This window comes from Gossypium arboreum, chromosome 6 (assembly GCF_025698485.1).
Source record: "Gossypium arboreum isolate Shixiya-1 chromosome 6, ASM2569848v2, whole genome shotgun sequence".
In the NCBI taxonomy this organism is placed as follows: domain Eukaryota; kingdom Viridiplantae; phylum Streptophyta; class Magnoliopsida; order Malvales; family Malvaceae; genus Gossypium; species Gossypium arboreum.
In genome coordinates, this window is record NC_069075.1 from 511,684 (window position 1) to 529,998 (window position 18,315).

The 18,315-nt window shown below is 30.4% G+C and overlaps 2 protein-coding genes across 6 annotated transcripts; both read right to left on the reverse strand.

Moving 5' to 3' along the window:
- Positions 1-2,308: 2,308 nt before the first annotated feature.
- Positions 2,309-8,895, reverse strand: LOC108483629 (katanin p80 WD40 repeat-containing subunit B1 homolog KTN80.1-like). 4 transcript variants are annotated; one of them, XM_017787124.2, is made up of 18 exons: positions 8,536-8,889; positions 7,940-8,070; positions 7,670-7,787; positions 7,336-7,562; positions 7,153-7,255; positions 6,902-6,972; positions 6,576-6,650; positions 6,349-6,492; positions 6,065-6,227; positions 5,045-5,509; positions 4,890-4,946; positions 4,670-4,806; positions 3,934-4,566; positions 3,770-3,844; positions 3,571-3,683; positions 3,337-3,453; positions 3,183-3,251; positions 2,309-2,675 (listed from the first exon to the last, which is right to left on the reverse strand). In XM_017787124.2, the coding sequence occupies exons 1-18, from the start codon at positions 8,558-8,560 to the stop codon at positions 2,618-2,620; spliced, it is 2,781 nt and encodes a 926-aa protein (XP_017642613.1). In that variant the 5' UTR covers positions 8,561-8,889; the 3' UTR covers positions 2,309-2,617. The 4 variants fall into 4 exon arrangements, with proteins under 4 accessions (XP_017642613.1, XP_017642612.1, XP_017642614.1 ...); XM_017787123.2 differs by having other exon boundaries at positions 5,045-5,512; XM_017787125.2 differs by lacking the exons at positions 7,940-8,070; positions 8,536-8,889 and having other exon boundaries at positions 5,045-5,512; positions 7,336-7,567.
- A 3,632-nt stretch (positions 8,896-12,527) lies between these two features.
- Positions 12,528-16,645, reverse strand: LOC108480538 (protein GID8 homolog). Of its 2 annotated transcripts, none has more exons than XM_053029438.1 (7): positions 16,440-16,645; positions 16,197-16,314; positions 14,099-14,258; positions 13,902-14,008; positions 13,583-13,714; positions 13,332-13,488; positions 12,528-12,951 (listed from the first exon to the last, which is right to left on the reverse strand). In XM_053029438.1, the coding sequence occupies exons 2-7, from the start codon at positions 16,248-16,250 to the stop codon at positions 12,812-12,814; spliced, it is 750 nt and encodes a 249-aa protein (XP_052885398.1). In that variant the 5' UTR covers positions 16,251-16,314; positions 16,440-16,645; the 3' UTR covers positions 12,528-12,811. The 2 variants fall into 2 exon arrangements, with proteins under 2 accessions (XP_052885398.1, XP_017639062.1); XM_017783573.2 differs by having other exon boundaries at positions 12,528-12,933; positions 16,440-16,639.
- Between the last annotated feature and the right edge of the window lie 1,670 nt (positions 16,646-18,315).

Consider the following 18,315-nt stretch of genomic DNA (forward strand, 5'->3'; position numbering starts at 1 on the left):
TTATTGAGTTAAAGTTGGACTAATTTGAATAACTATGTTTTTTAAGCAAGATAAAATTATAATATATTTGATTTGAGTAATTTGTGAGATTAATTAAGTTTATTATTATTATTTTATGGCTTAATTATAAATTTAATCTCCTAATTTTATAGTTTTTTTTCATGTATGTATTTTTTGGGGTAAACTGCATCCAAGGACTCTAAACTATTAGTGTGTTTACGTTTTGGTCACTAAACTTTAAAAAGTTAAAACATGGTTACTGAACAATTCGAAAGTTTTGATTTACAACTTCGTAACGTTTAATGTTGTTTCATAAAAATAAAAAAAATACTAAACTATAGAAGAGAAAAAGAAGAGCTTTGGATTGTTACAGATTGTGAACACAGAAGTAGAGGCGGATCCAACGGGGCCCCCTAAAATGGAAAATTTCACCTTTAGTCATTTTCTAATTTTAAAAATTTTAAATTAGTATATGATAAAATTACACTTTGGCCCTCAAAAATGAGAAAAAAATTTAATTTAATCCTTTAAAATTTATAAAGATATAGGCTATTAAAATGGTGAAATTTCACTTTTGCTATCATAAAAATATACAACTTTATTCCGACCCCCCTCAAAAATATTTATTGCTTTGCCCATACAAAGAATGCCATACAGTAGCTTTAATAGCCTAATGACTTAAGTAAAAGCTTTTGAATAATTTAGTGATTATTTTGTAACATTTTAAAATTAAGTGACTAAAACGTAAATTTACTAATAATTTAATGACAGTAAATATAATTTACCCAGATTTTTTTGTTAGGTATCTAATTTATTATTTTGTCTCAATTTACTTAGATAATGAACGAGTTGAATAAGAATATACCACGTGTCACATTACGAGACAAAACTAACAAGTTAGGGTCCACTTTTTTTTTGTTATTTTGATTTTTTATTTTTTACCATTTTGACTCTCAACATTTAAAATTTAGTCAAATTGATTACTTTTAGATCAAAAAATGACTAAATTGTAAAAATTTTAACGGTATTAATATGACCACTAACGTGGCAGTCCATGTATAATTCATAAAAATTCAAAAATTTAAAAATTCAAAATTAGAAAAGTTCATAAAATATTTTAGAAAATTTATCCATATTAACAATGAAATATACATAAAATGCTTAAAATTTTAATAGTTCAATCAAATTTTTCACAAAGAGCAAGCAATTCAACTAAATTTTATAGGTTGGGGCCAAAATGACCTAAAATGAATAAAACCAAAATGACAAAAGAAGTAAACATTAAGGGTTAAATTTATCGTTATACCTATATTAACATTATATAGATAAATATAAGGATAAATCTCAAAACTATACATAAATTATAGTTTAATGTGTAATTTTATACATAAACTTTGATTTTATGTAATTTTATACACGAAATTTTAATTTGATCAAATTCTCACAAATTATTAACACACTATTTATATAACATTATTTTATGTTTATATATTACATACACATATAATTATATATTTCCAATATAAAAATAAATTGACTATTTTTTAAATGAAAATGATTGAATCAAAATTAAAGTTTTATGTATGCATTTAAACCACAATTAAAATTCATGTATCAAATTACACATTAAATTAAAATTAATGTATAATTTTAAAATTCATCCCATAAATATAATAAGAATACTATAATTATCAAATCTATACTTGCTTTCAATAAAAAATTTTCAACTTTGTTAAGGATTTTATAAAATAAAATCGAATGCTACTATGCATACTAGGTCCATGATTACATATGTCATGTGAGACTATGGATCTCATTATTATTATTATTATTATTAATGCAACAATGTAATTTAATAAAAATAAAATATTTAATTTCTTAGGATAGATTGAGAAAATTATTTCGGGATCAAGAACAAAAACTCTTGATAAAATCGATTTGGAATCATAAATGTAAAAATCAAATAAAGTCACCGATTAAGTCTTAGCTCGATTGATATGAGCATTGTTGCCAATGCAAGAGTACGCCAATTCGAAAAGGCTTGAAACGCATTATGATTAGAGAGGAATTATAGACAGTTCTAGATATTGTGTTAAAGAATAAATATGATTAAAATCTATAATAATATTGATAAAAGAATCGAATAAAGTCAAATATCGTATATCAAAATTAATTTATTTTTATAAACATATATTATATAAAATTTGATATATTATAATTTCAGAAATATGAATTTGATATATAAATATTTGTATTTTATCATATAATTAAGATATTACTATTTATTGTTACAAAGAAGAGAAGAAAATTGATTCCAAGGAATCTGATATATTATCATTGAATTTCATAGCTAAAGAGTATATCTTTGCATTAGAACATGCACACATACATTATTAACAAAAAGATAGCAAAATATCACTGTATATTGAATCAAAGAATAGCAAGGAAAATTTACCAGGAAAAAACAGAAACATGCAGCTTCATCCATCTTCAACGGTACTTAATGGAGTCCGGTACAGACACGGCCGCGGCAAAATGGCCTTTTTTTAAGTGGTTTTGACTCGACCACATCATTCATGTTTCAGTGCTAGATGATCTATATGGCGGCATTCATCTGTCATTCTTGAAGAGCCAGATTCAATTCCTGTGCACCTCTTGCTATCGTACCGCCTCTCCTGCACAAACCACAATGGAAAAAACAGGAACCCATTTTTAGGCTACTCAAGTTCATCACCGGATTTTTCATGCATATAAGCCTCGTGATATACAAACACTTGGTAAAAATATTATGGAAGTCTTTGTACTAGGAATTAGATTGTATTCTACCCCTTGATTATAAAAAAGGATAAATTAATCCCTGTGCATTAGATCAAAGAGCAAATTAATTCTTTCTGTTAAAAAATCTATCTGTTCATACTGTTAAAAACTATCGTAGCTGATGGAATAACCAATGACACATGGCATGCCATGTGTGCCTCATGCTGATGTACAAAGGCCAATTTTTAATATTAAAAATAGATGAAATTTTTAATAAAATGACTAATTTACTCTTTGATCTAAGATATAGAGATTAATTTGTTCTTTTTTTTATAGAGCGGACAAAATGCAATCTGACTGCTAGTATAGGGTCTCCATAATACTTTTTTCACAAACACTGCCATTAAGAAAATTGAGCAACTTACCTTATGAGTGGTGGGAGAAGTTTTTGAATCTTTTGTAATTGCATAAAACATTGATTGCAACATTCTCGCCTATGTTCGGATTTTGAAACAATGATTAGTTCGTAGTGGCTTTCTTTGAACTGATAAAAATAGTTAAGAAAGTGAAAAGACAGACCTCTGCTCAGCATGAAGATCAACACCAACACTACATCGGGCTGAGACAGTTGAGCGTATCATCGGACCAAAAACAGCTACAAGCCTTAGGAGCATCTCCAATGAGATATTTATATGCCTGTATATTTGTATCACAAGTCCAAAAACCCGTATGAGCATCATAACATCTACATGTCTAAACTGAGTTTCGCCTTCAGTTTTTGAAAAAACTAAAAAGTTCAATTTCGAAAAATACCTTTCCATTTTACTATCTAATAAGCCCATAAGCACGGGAAGCAAGCCGGAAAACAGATCTAAGTTGAGAATCTCCATTTTTTCCATGAGAACACCGATAACATCAGCTTGCACCTGCACCAGAAGTAGTCGAGTCTAAGCAAGAGAGAATATTGATGATGAGCCTCGGAAAACATGAAAATATTCCAATAAATACCCACAGAATGATCTGGCAGTTTACGCAGTGCACCGATGGAACCTTTAATGTCATTCTTTTCCCAAAAATGCCGCACCACCTACAAGTTACCACGAATCAATTACGAAATCCGACCAAAGAACAAAAGCATTAGCTAGTTGGCTACCACAAACCAGCGGTGAAACTTACCTGTAACTTTGTCAAGCGTGACCGAAGAGTACTTAAGAATGTATCATGCTTTTGCATGAGACTTTCAGTCAGGTTTCCGTCATTAGTAGATATCGACTCGTCCTTTGAAATTCGGCTTTCGATATTAGTAACATTCCAATCATTACCAGAATTGAATCCCCTCCTAGAAATCTGATTTTCAGTATATAGACCGTTTGGTCCACTCACATCATTAGCAGCAGCAGCTTCCTTTCTAGAATGTTGATTTCTAGAAATGATTCCATCAGAAATGGAAGTCGATTCGTTTCGAGTAATTTGGTTTTTCGTAATGACCCCATCAGAAGTAGAGGTTGATTCCCTTCTAGAAATTCGATTTATGGTAATGATCCTATCAGAGGCGAAGGTTGATTCCTTTCTAGAATTCTGATTTCGAGCAATCATCCTACCGGGAGTGAAGGTTGATTCCCTTCTAGAAATTTGATCTCCAGTAATGATCCCAACGGAAGTAGGCGTCGATTCCCTTGTAGGAATCGGACTAGCAGTAATGCCTCCCTCGCAGCTAGAAGCTGGTTCAGTTCTAGAACTTTGACTTTCGGCAGTACTTACATCATTGGCCGATATAGGTTGTGTTTTAGATATTTTTGTCCCTCCTTCCTGTCACAAAATCGCAAAAGTTTGGTTTCAACAGCTTCTTTTTAATATCTATAAAATCAAAAACCGGAACTTGAAACTTCAGGAAAAGGTCACTTAAGCTTACGATTATGGCCGGTGTTTTATCTGCTTCAGGTACAGCAGGAGCTATACTGTCAGTTGCCAGATCACCACTGCAGTTTAATAAGTCTCTTCGTTCAAATCTCTCAACCAGACTACGGGTTCTTCCTCGAACAACAGCCACTGCCAAGGGCAAAATTTCTAAGGATCAAAATGCATTCCGTTTTATATACATTCGAAGACTTAGCTGGAAAGAGAGAACAAACCTCCATTCACAAATTTGACATAGTTTGAGCCTTTGTTGTGATCGAGTGATTCATTACCTGAAAATGATAAAGAAAAAACCCAAACAGTAATAATTAAAAACTATAAAAGAAATAAATATGCCACAAATGATAACACGGTGTACAATAAAACTTACGAGTTTCTTGATTAGAGGGTGTCTGCGGTGATAACATCTTTTCAGGTTTCTCAGTAACGGTTTCAATGTTTGAATCCTTTTCATCACAGGGTTTTTTAGCTCCATCTTCCAATACAAGACTAGTTCGAGAATTCATATCCATTGCAGTGTCTAACCTTCCAGATTCAACCACAGCTGATAGCTTTTCAACCTCGAACTTGTTGACTGATGGTTTTCTAACATGAGCGGGTCTGAGCAACATTCCTGGTTTTGTCCTTGAAAAGGTGATAGATTCTTTTACCGAATTTGTAGTCTCTTTCACGACAGGGTTGTTACCTGATTGTCCATTAGATTTAGCATTAACTCCTGTTCCAGGACTCTGCTCCTCAGCTTCTGGATTACTTATTTCACTGGCGTCCAACGGAAGCACCACTTCTGTAGAACTCAAAGAGCCATCTTTTGGTGCAGCAATCGTATTACTGCCAGCTGCTTTTCATGGAAAACCGAACATCATGACAGACAAAATGTAGCTTAAGAAATTAGAATGGGTTTAAAATGGTTAAGGTACCTAAGAGGTCCTTGTATTATAGAGACTGGATCAATTAGTTTCCCTATTATTAAATAGATCAATTTAGTCCCTATACTATTAAAAAGAATCAAATAAGTCCAAACTGTAATAGAGTTAACCTTGAAAATTATTTTTTTCCAATAGCAGTTCAATTCCAAACAAAGGATTTCATTTACAAAATCATAAAAACCTTAAAAGTATTAACTCTGTTGAACAGTAAATAGTATTTTTAAAACAGTAAACATTAATCTATTCCAATTTTGCCTTATTTGATTCTTTTTAATAGTACGGGGACTAAATTGATCCATTTAATAGTAAAGGAACTCATTTGGTCAAGTCCCCATAATAGAGAGACCTCTCAAGTACATCCACCTTTTAACATCTGGAAATTAAATTCACCTTCACATTTATGTGCCATCAGTGAAGCAGTCAAGTGCGATATTAATCATGGTAACAAAGGAAAAGAGGCTTACTGTCAACATATATGTTCTTTATTTCCTTGGTCTCGTAATCAAGAGATAGGGGCTGTGATCCCAAAGTTGATCTTATGCCGCTCCCTGCTTTCTCTGATGAATAACTTCCCTTAAGATTAAATTTCTTCTCGGAATGGTCATTTCGCCCATATGGCTCAATATGCTGAGACATGTGCAAACAATGCTTTTAAGAAGAAAGTTTAAGACAGATAAAATTTCACTCGAGTTAAAAACTGATCAAACATAAAGGGAAAACAATGTAAGAAAAGGACGACTGTAAATACCGATACATCTGCTCCCCAAACTCCAACAGAATTTCTATAGCACGAGCACCCCAAAAGTTTGCCTTCATTGATGCAGAGGTCACCAAGTGTTGACCATCCGATATCAAGAGAATCATGACAAGCCACTGGCTCCCATGAATAAACCTACAATTATGACAACAGAAATTCAGAAGTTTGCTTTTTAATTCGGATAAGAACCGAATGGTTTTACAATGAAAGGTTCAAACCTTCAAACCATCATCCAATCCACAGAAAAGGGTTTTCCCATCAGGATGAAAGGTAATCGAGCAAACCCCGGTAGCCTGAAAACAAGCAACATAAATATTTTATATAAGCATGATGGAAGAAGGTTTATTATCAAAAAAGGAAGTTGTATTTACATTTTTCTTTTCGTTTAAAGTGTGAATTTTTTTCAAACTTGGGTATCAAAATCAGACACTTATACATATCAAAGTAAAGACTGATTGTTACATAAATAAGTATCCTCGGCAGAGGAAAGAGCCGTACAGCGAACTTCTATAGTTATATTTTGGAGACATATAAACTTATATACCTCAGGTCTCGAAGATCCAATCAGTTCAAAAGTTTCTAAGTCCCAGAATTTTACCGTTCCATCCGCCGAACCTGAAAGTTTCAGTTGCAGATAAATTACAATATTCCCAAGAGAGCAACTGTTCAGAAATACTTAGTACATGTCCGTATACAGGCTAAGGAAGTCTATCAATAACCAAGATGGCAACGACAAGCAATATAGACAAAGAAATGCAACCATGAAAAACTCATCGATTCATAATGAAATCTTACCTGTGGCGAGGAGGAACTCGAGAGGATGGAAATCTATGGAGCGAATATGTCCTTCGTGAAACTTGAACTCATTCAAGAGTTTTCCAGCAGTAAGATCCCACACCTATTTAACAACGACATGATAAAATGATCAATAAAACCGATGACTTGTTACATACTGATGATTTCGCAATCTCTAATTACCTTTACAACATTATCAAATCCACCAGAAACTACCCAACGGCCATCAGGAGTGAATCGAATCGTACTAATGCCTCGAGTATGACCCTTGTATGTGTGAATGCATCCCTTTTTTCTAATATCCCATATCTTCAAATTTGTATCCATGGAACCAGATGCAAAAAACTCGCCAAACGGATGAAACTCCATAGCAGTGCAATTGGATCTATGTGCAGTAAGTCCACGAACCACTACACTTCAAGAACAACACCAAGCATTTCACAAGTTACTTATTACCCGATTTTAATTCGGTATACTACAACTAAGTGGAGTTCTCAAGGAGGAATCAAACACTTACTCTTTGTTTCTTCGAGATCCCAAAGCTTAATCACACCTGTAGATGCACCGGCAAGTACAAAAACTTCGGCCAAATCGAAAGCTAAAGATTCCACTGGACTAGTATGACCACAAAGACTCTGCACATTATTACATAAGGATACCTTTATAAGCATCTATAGATCCAAAATACAAATTTGAGTATCAAAAAACGATTATTGTATACGAGATTCCACACTAAACCCTAAACTTGGTAAGAATCTAAGCATAAGAGAAACCTAAAAACACTTACCATTAAAGAAGTGGGTTTCCCAATTGACCAAACATTGACCTTATGATCATCTCCGCCTGTAATAAGAAGCCTACGTGTCTTTTTTCCCATACTTAAACAATTCACATTAGCCGTATGAGCCACAAATTCCTCTATATTCATTTTGTCAAGGAATTAAGCAATTTAGTAAACAAATTAAATCAATTACAAAAAAAAACCCAAATGCCTTTTTTTTTTTCATTTGTTAGATAAATGAAGCAAAGATTTATGGATTTTTTTTTTCTCTTTAAATTGAAATTATTTGAGATCAAACTAACATTATCAGCTAAATAATAAATCTTTATAAAATATTCAAATTTTTCACTTGAACCAACACTTTTACTTCAATTTCTTTTCCCTTGTCTCTATTTTCTTAGATACCAAACACGGCCATAGTTAATAAAAAATTAAAAAGAAAGAAAAAATTTGAGCTCAAATTCGTAATAAAATGCAAAATAAGCTAAGAACTAACTTCAAAATTAAATAAAAATGAAAAATAAGCTAAGAACAAACTTCAGAAATTGAATAAAAATGCAAAAATAAGCTAAGAAAAAACAAGAAATTAAGCTGAAGGATACGCAGCTTATATCCACGCTTCGCCATTTTTCCAGGAAACTAAATCCAAAACGAGATCGGAATCAAAACTGGAATCGAGATTATAATCAAATTCACTCGAAATATTCCTCAAGATTCAACAATAAAGAAGGCGAAAAATCGAAAATATAAAAACAAAATTCAAAAATTTTATTGGGAACGCAAATCCACCAAGAAAAGCGAGGAATCAAAATTTGATGTGAACAATCTAATAGCTCCCTTAATAAAATAAAATAATTGAATCAAAATATATTTTTTTTAAATGACGCGAAAAGACTCTTAGAAGTTGAATACAGAGTTTCGCAGTTCCTTTTACTGCTTTTTTATTCTTACCAATATACGCTTGATGTCGGAATAGTTTAATTACTTAATTACCCTTTCTCCTTTACGTGTTCACGTGTCGATTTGTACCCTTCTTTAAAATCTCGTGGTTTAGGTTTTCTTGTCTTTTCCTGTTCCCTTTTTTTTTAATTTGTTGATTTTCTTAAAATTATTTGTACTTAGAAAATGATGTTTATAACAGGGAAGAAAGACAAATTATGAAATTTCTTGAAATTAATTTTCTATTTTAATAAATTAAAAAAAATTCACATTTGGTAATTTGTGTATTTGATGATATTTCTGAATTATCTTTGAAATATTAACACATTAAAAATAATTTCTTATAATTTCTAATATGTTAGTTACGATCATATCTACTCTTTAGACACAGCCTATAGCCTACAAACATAAACGGAAGGATAATGCGCTTCAGCGCTTTCAAACCTATGTCCTTCTGCATTGACAACAATACTCATGTCAATCGAATTGAGAGCCTCTTTGATAGGTGGTGCGTTCCAGTGCACTGCATTTAACTCTCTTTTTATCTCATGCTATAATATTTAATTTCATCGATGTAGTAATTAATTTTACTACCACCATTATTTTTATCCTAATCAGAGATAAATGCACTGTTCATTCAAAAAGACCCTAAGACTCAATCAAGATATATTAATATATTTTTAATTTTTGATTTTTTAGCAGATTAAATTTTTATTCCATTTTATGTATAAAAATTAACTAATATAAAATCAAAGATGATGTAAACTTAAACTAATAAATTAGTCACATTTAAGTAAATTTACCTTTTTTATTATAATTTTTTTCCATAATTTGACAAGTAAAAGAAAGTTAATATATTGTTAATGGAATTTTTAATACAGTTAATGAAGTTAAAATGTATTTAAAAAATAAATTAATCATATATTTTATTATCACTCAACTAAAATAATCATATATCCATTTAATGTATAGAAATATGAATAATTCTGGTTGAGTGATAATAAGCTCAATTTTCTTTAAATAAGGTATTGAGTTTGATTTTTGCAAATCAAGAAAATAATGTTGGGAAAGAATTGACTCCCGCGTAAAAATCCAATACAATTCAACTTTAAAATTAAACAAAGCTCGATAGTAAAGGTGTTCATCGGCTATGTTGAATTTGGGTCGAATATTAATAAATTTATACTTGTTCAAGTCCAGTCCGAAATATGAGTCTAAAATTTTATCTAAACCCACTTATTTTAGGTCCGTCCATAAAATATATTTATATTATTTTAATTTTATATTTATTTAATAAAACTTTATATATAGTTATCTTAGCATTCTTAATGTTTACATTATAAATTTTATATGTAGATTTATTTTTATGTGTTATAAATTATATAATATATAAAAATAACATTATATAAAATATTACAAACTTTAAAATAAATCGGACTAGGCTCAAACCTTTATTGTTTAAGTTCAACTCAAACTCATATTTTAAACAATTTTTGTCTAAATCTATTTTTAAATCTAATATTTTTATCTAAAATTTTTAAATTCGAATAAATTTTTGAATTTAAACGAATAACTCGATTATCGACAGATCCACTCAATAAGCATATTAAATAATAATCCCAAAAATGAAATGATTAGATTGCATGAGTGTTATAATAAATACTACTTTTTGGGAAATGGGTGATAAATAGTTTTAATGTGTGACCACATCAAAGTCCAAACCACTAGGTTCTATTAAATATTTGATTACTATATAAAGATCCTGATGCGATTAGTATATTTATACATAAAATTTGCTATAAGTATATGGTTGGGCTGTAGGAATAAATAGTAAAAATTTGTGTTTACGGGTAAGATCGAGTCGAATCGTATTTAGTTTAAACTTATATATAATGTTTTGTGTTTACTTAAGTTTAAAGTTATTTATAAATCGAGTTATTTGATCAGGTTCAAAGCTCCACCTGAAAATTGAGAGGTTTCTGAATAAAAATATAAATCTAAAATATGGGCTTGGACAAAAAACGAGATCTGTTTTCTAAACGGGCCAAGCCTTAAGTAAATTTTCTTTTACCTGAATCCGGCCTGGATATCTTAACAAAGTACCTGTACTTTTTACAAAAGTATTGATACCCTACTTGATATTGATACTGTTTTAAGGTTCGATATTTTAAAAATTAAAAAAAAATTGCTTGAATATCACTATCCTCCCCAACGTATCGATACTTTGTAGCAAGTATTGATACATTCCCTATTGTATCGATACTATAAGCCTTAATACTTACCAGGTTGGTCTGAGCCAAAGCTCAGCATATATAATCTGGGTCAAGTTGGGGCAAAAATTTAGGTCAAATTTTCAGGTCGAACCCGAGCATATCAATTGGACCTAAAATTTCACCAAAAACCAACTTAACCCATGAACAATTCTACTTAAGTTTAATCTGTTCTATATTTTAAACAAATAATTTCTTTTCGAGTCTAAAATTTTTATCAAAACTTTTCAATTTTTAAAGAAAACATTCGACTTGGACAAGTAATTAGACGGTATAATCTGAAGTTGAACTTAAAAATTCAACAAATATAGACTAAACCCTAAATCTTAAACCTTAAAACCCTAAACTTAAATTGTTGTGTGGAGAAATTTGAATTTTGAAGGCAAGAATAAGAATGTTCTTGCAAATATGAAATCGATTTAAACTCGAAACAATTCAAATAAAAATAACCTTAAATTTAATAAATATTTTGAAATGACATGAATTTAAAAGAATTAAAACCCTAAATTATTATAACTTCATCTAAAAATTCAAATTCAAACGCAATTATTAAAACTCAAAATAATTTCAACTCGAATTGATCTAAACTAAAAAAAACTATTTTTAAAACTCAATTAATTAGATATAAAATAATTAGTTTTAAAGAAAATCCGAGTCCATGGAATCAAAATTACATAAATATTTTATTTTTACCTTTTATTTATTGCTTAGATTTTTTAAAATTTTACTTTGCAATTGCTTGCATGTTATCCATGTGTGGGTTCACATGTTGGTGCTAATAGTTTAAAATCTCATGCCCATCCATCCCCCCAGGCCCCATCTTTACATTAAAACCAGACACAAATCATTTGACTGTCAGTTTGGTCCCAATCCGACATGCCTTCAACTTTCCCATATTTTTTTTAAAAAGAAAATTATGATTACAAAACTCCATTTTCTACTGTTTCAATCTTTCTCCATAGACAGGCCAAATAACTATCTGTCAAAAACAAAATTTGAGACAAATATATATATATGTATATATTATATACATGCCAGACATCAGTCAACATAGTTAAAAACAAAATTCCAGTAATAACTTCAATTGATTAAGCTTTTTTTCCCTTAAAAAATGTTAAATGGAATCCCTACTCGAGGGAAAAAATTGCATGATCATCAAACATACAAAGGGGCACTTGACTTCACCTATGAACAAAAAACCCTTTCGAATAATTCGGCAACCATTTTGTAACTTTTTGAAGTTGAGTGTACAAAATGTAAACTTCCTAAAAGTTTAGTGACCTTGGGTGTAGTTTACCCAAAAAAATATTATTGCAAAACTCCATTCCCTACTGTTTCAATCATTTTCCATAGACAGGCCAAATAACTCTCTGTCAAAAACAGCATTTCGGACAAATATATATACACACACACATATATATTTCATTATATACATGCCAGACACCAGTCAACGTAATTAAAACAAATTTCCAGTAATATTTTTTTTTGCTTAAAAAAATGTTAAATGGAATCCCTATGAAAAAATGCATGATCATCAAATATACAAAGGGGCACTCCTATGAACAAAGGCAACCAATTCTTCTAAAAAAAACCATGTCTTAATCAATGACATCCAATAAATTCGGAGCTATAATCAAAATGAAGAGGTTACAATGATTTTGCTAACCTTTCAAACTGCGGGGTTTTCAAGTGTGGCTTTCGAAAAATCTTTTATCCGAGGATAAGTAGCTTTTTCGTCTAGTTGATTTTGTGCCCATATCAGCATCTTTAGCAAGCTATGAAGCTTTGGGTCTGAAGAGAAGAAATAGTCTCGAGTTTTAAATCAAACCAAGACATGCAAGTATCAATATGTACACGAGTAAAAATGGTTAGAATCGAAAAACAATCATCATAGAAGGGCAATCGCCGATCCTTTTTGAACTTAGGCACTATATTCAATTTAATAATACGACCCTATTCAGTTGAAAGATGAACAAATCAATAAGGCACCAGAGCTGCACAGTCGTTGCTACTTACCACTAAAAGCATAAACGATATCTAGCACAATGCCACGGAGAATATATTTGCATTTTTTTACTTGTTGAACAAGTAACTTGCTAAAATGATCTTTCGGGCCAAGGCAAGAAGGTATAATAACTTACGACCAATCTCCCATGATAAAGAACAAATGTTATCGATAGTATGCAAACCTTTTTCATGACTCTGGCTAGTAAGAATGGCTGCATTGACCTCGTTTGCTGTCTTAAGGCGCTGTGAAATATCCAAAAGCTCTCTTATGGGACAGTTCGAAACATCTTTGAAAACCAAGAGTGAAACGGTCCTCTCCAACTCTTCTAAAAAGCTTTGCTGCAGTAGAAAATCGTCATCTTAGATCCGAGTATTATCTAAAACCGATTAATTCAGTTATACATACAAAACTTTAAGTAAAATAAGAGGTTACATTTTCTTCTCCCCTAGGTGCTAGCTCCTCTTGGGCAAACTCCAAGGCTTCTTCTATTTTTTCATTCCGAATCAGTTCTATCAATCTCTGCTGTTGGAGATGGAAAAAGAGTTCCGGATTTGTATCCAATATCTGACCAAAAAAACCCAAAATGAACATGAATTTTAAAAAGTGTATACAGTTTCAAAAGAATAGAATGCCATTATTTTTTCCTTTACAGCATCATTAAACATGGGACCGGTCATTTCAAATCGAAGCAGTCAATTTCTACAAGTTCATATTTAGTCTAACACATTGATATTGTAATCAAACATCTTACCTTGGGATTTAGATCGTTAACTTTCTCAATCGCATCCTCAACGTTTCCACATTGTACTGGCTTGTTAACAGCCATACGATCCATGATCATTGCAACATCCATATCAGCTAATCCACAATAAGGAAAACAGAACTTCCTACTTTAAGAACATAGTAAGTAAAGCACAAGAGTAAGCATTTGTTTTCTTTGTAGGATACATTTGGTTCCCGTTTCCATCCGGAATTTTGCCACAGCTTCGGCATAACCCTCAGTAACAAGAAAGTTCATCACCAATTTATTCATGTCTTCTTTCCTTATTCTAATATGATTCAATCTCTTTTCCCACTTTTCCCTCGTAATCACTTTCTTGGAGGAAGGCTAACAACGAAACAATTCGAAACTTAAAAAAGCTTCATCCTACGAACTAATCCTACGATGGCTTTGATATTCCATCGAAAGGAAATCTATTATGTTTTTCACGCATGCTTCAACGAAAGGAAATGCATAGACTAATCCTCCAATGGCTTCAATATTCCATTAAAAGGAAATCTATTGTGTTTCTTAGCATGCTTCAATGAAAGGAAAGCAGAAAATTTGAAAAAATGAAAACAAGAATAGCTTAGAGTGGAATTTTACCTCATCAAGATTAAAGATTTCATTGATTCGATATTGTTAGAGCATATCATGTTGACAACCAAGGACAAAGCCAAAAACTTACTTTTAAGGTTAAATTATCAACTTTTTAAGGGGATCAAAGTACAATTTTATCATTGTTTATACTTATTATTTTATAATTTTTAAAGAGATTAAACTGATATTTTATCATCATGAAGGTCCAAAATGAAATTTTACCATTACATGAACTTATAATTTTAGTTTTTTAAATGATATTTTGCCACATGGGGGAGCCAGGGCCCCTGCCTGACCTCTTGGCGGCATCCCTTTTGATAACACAAAAGAATTGTCCCCTTTGGATGCTGCCAAAGAACTAAGACACCCTCGCCGCCTTTTATTCCCTAACCCTAAATAGAACCTAAGGATGCCTCTTAAAGCCACTGGAGAGCAAGAGTACATACTTTAGTGACTTTAAAGAGACACCCCTAAGCTGTCTTCCATGTCAGGACAAAACTTTGAGGGTAAGTTGGTTCTCGAACCACTCTTTTACCTTCACATTATCAACATAATATGCTTTAACAAATCTAATATAAAAAAAATTCTTTAAATATAGCCTATGAGCACAGCTAACTTCTAATTTTATATATGAACTAAAACAACTTCAAATTCTTAAAACAAGAGTAAAAAGATTGATCAAATTATCCACAATTATCAAATCAAAATTAATAAACAAAACAGAAAGAAAGAAAGAAAGAAAGATAACATTTGTTCTTGGATTTCAGATGATGCAGAAAGGAATTTCTTTATATATGGGCATAGCTAACTTCTAATTTATATATGAACGAAAACAATTTCAAATTCTTAAAACAAGAGTAAAAAATTGATCAAATTATCCACAATTATCAAATAAAAATTAATAAACAAAAACAGAAAGAAAGAAAGAAAGATAACATTTGTTCTTGGATTTCAGCTAATACAAAAAGAATTTCTTTATATATGGGCGTAGCTAACTTCTAATTTATATATGAACGAAAACAATTTCAAATTCTTAAAACAAGAGTAAAAAATTGATCAAATTATCCACAATTATCAAATCAAAATTAATAAACAAAAACAGAAAGAAAGAAAGATACCATTTGTTCTTGGATTTCAGCTAATAGAAAAAATTTCTTTACACATGGCCTATGAGCACAGCTAACTTCTAATTTTATATATGAACTAAAACAACTTCAAATTCTTAAAACAAGAGTTAAAAAATTGATCAAATTATCCACAATTATCAAATCAAAACTAATAAACAAAAACAGAAAGAAAATATATCATTTGTTCTTGAATTTCAGCTAATAGAAAAAAATTCTTTACATAAGGGCGTAGCTAACTTCTAATTTTATATATGAACTAAAACAACTTCAAATTCTTAAAACAAGAGTAAAAAATTTGATCAAATTATCCACAATTATCAAATCAAAATTAACAAAAAAACAGAAAGAAAGAAAGAAAGAAACCATTTGTTCTTGGATTTCAGCTAATAGAAAAAAAATTATTATATAGGGCATAGCTAACTTCTAATATATATATATATATATATATGAACTAAAACAACTTCAAATTCTTAAAACAAGAGTAAAAAGATTGATCAAATTATCCATAATTATCAAATAAAAATTAATAAACAAAACAGAAAGAAAGAAAGAAAGATACCATTTGTTCTTGAATTTCAGCTAGTTGATGAATCATAACCCAAAACAGTGACATCAGTGCAACAACACCTTCACTCCCATTTGATTTCCCAAACAAGAAAAAAAAAAAAAGAAAATCCCTGCCAAAAAAAAGGCCCAAATTTTTTTAAAAAGATTCCAAGTTTTAATCTCCAAATTCCATGGAACCAAAGGGGAGGAAAAGAAAAAGAATCATAAATTCGCTGGAATTTTGAAAACAGATTACCTTAGACAGCTGGCTTTAGAAGGGAAAAAAAACAAAAAAAACCTGAAATTGTGACGGATTTTATATGCAAAGCTATGTATCAAATTAAATGGGTTGGATTAGTTTATAGGTTGGTGGGCCTGAACCGACATTGTTGAAACGTGAGGTTTTGGGAATAAACTATTTATAAGCCGGGTTAACCGCTGAAGAGCGAAGGCTACCCTGAAATTTGAGAGTATTTAAGTGAATGTACTAAGCTCAAAAATTCAGTTTGAACAAAAAATAAATTCATTTTGAATATGAGTTAAAGCTCAAACATTTAAAACCTTAGCCAGCCTGTTTTATATATTTATAAATATAATATATTAAGTTATTTATATATATTATATAATTTATAACATATAAAAGTTAATTTATAGATATATATAATGTTATAATGTAAATATTAGAAAATACTAAGATAACTATCTATAAAATTTTAATACATGAAAAAATATATAAAAATATTAAATTAAAATAATTATTTTTAAAATAAAAACAAGTAGATTTAAAATGAGTTTGGATTAGCTATTTACAAATTAGGACAGGTTTTGGCAAAACTTTAGGTTATATTTCAAGCTAAATCAGGCTTGAACAAGCATAAAATATATTTATATCATGTTTAAACTTAGTCTACCAACTCTGTTTGGATGTTTTTTTCTTTTCCAGCCCAAAGATTAATCAAATAATTTCATAATTTAATTGATGGTAAAAGTACCATGGAGACTTATGTACTAGGAGTCATATTTATTTTCCCATTTTTACTTAAGAAATGGTAAATTAGCTCCTGTAGGGTAGATTAAAAAGTAAACTGATCATTTCTATTAAAAATTTCATCCATTTCTACAGTTAAAAATTGGCGTGACTGATAGAATAACCAGACAATTACACATGGCATGCTATGTGTACCTCATGTTAATGTATAAATACCAACTTTTAACAGTAGAAATAGATAAATTATTTAACGCAAAAGATCAGCTTGCTCTTTGATCTAACGTACATTGGCTAATTTGCCCATTTTTTTAGTAAAGGGAACAAAATACAATCCAACTCCTAGTACAAAGCTTTCATGGTACTTTTACCATTAATTGATCTATTTTGATCATATTTGACCTAACTGAATCGAGTTAAAATCTTCGATTTAGTTGATTAAATCAATTAAATTTAATTGAGTTTTATTTGAATTCGGGTTTTGGTTAAAAATGTATTTATTATATATATTTATTTATTTTTATGAATGTATTTAAAAATAATATATTCACCTTTGCCTAATAAACTCACTTGAAACAATTTTTACTCACTCCTACTCACTCTTAGATATTCACCTTTGCTTAATAAATTAAAATTTATTTTGATTATTGTCAAGTCATGTCCTAATTCAAGTAGCTCAAGTTGTCCAACAAGTCAAATTCAAGTAGCTCGTAATTTTAACTATGCCTTTTTATTTTTACTTAAAAATTCATCTTCATCGTGATCATCGTGATCATCTCGTTGTTGTATCATGGGAGATAGTCAACCAAAGTTTCTCCAGCACCAAAGGAGCGACCGAATCTGTCATAAGGAAACTGTAAAAACATGTCTCAACTACCAATCGATTTTTCTACCTACCTACGAGTATAAAATTTCGATCCACTTTTTATTTCCAATTTTTGTTTTCCAGATCTTATATATATATATATATATATTTATATTGTTCAGGTTCGATCTTGTGATTTAAATAAATATCTTACATTACTATTTATTTCACTAACGTGTGTGCAACAATTGTTTTAATTAATGGATTTAGGTTCTATCATTTGAGTCAAAATTAAAATTTTAAAATTTGAAAAACATGAGATATGGACTAAAAATAATCAAA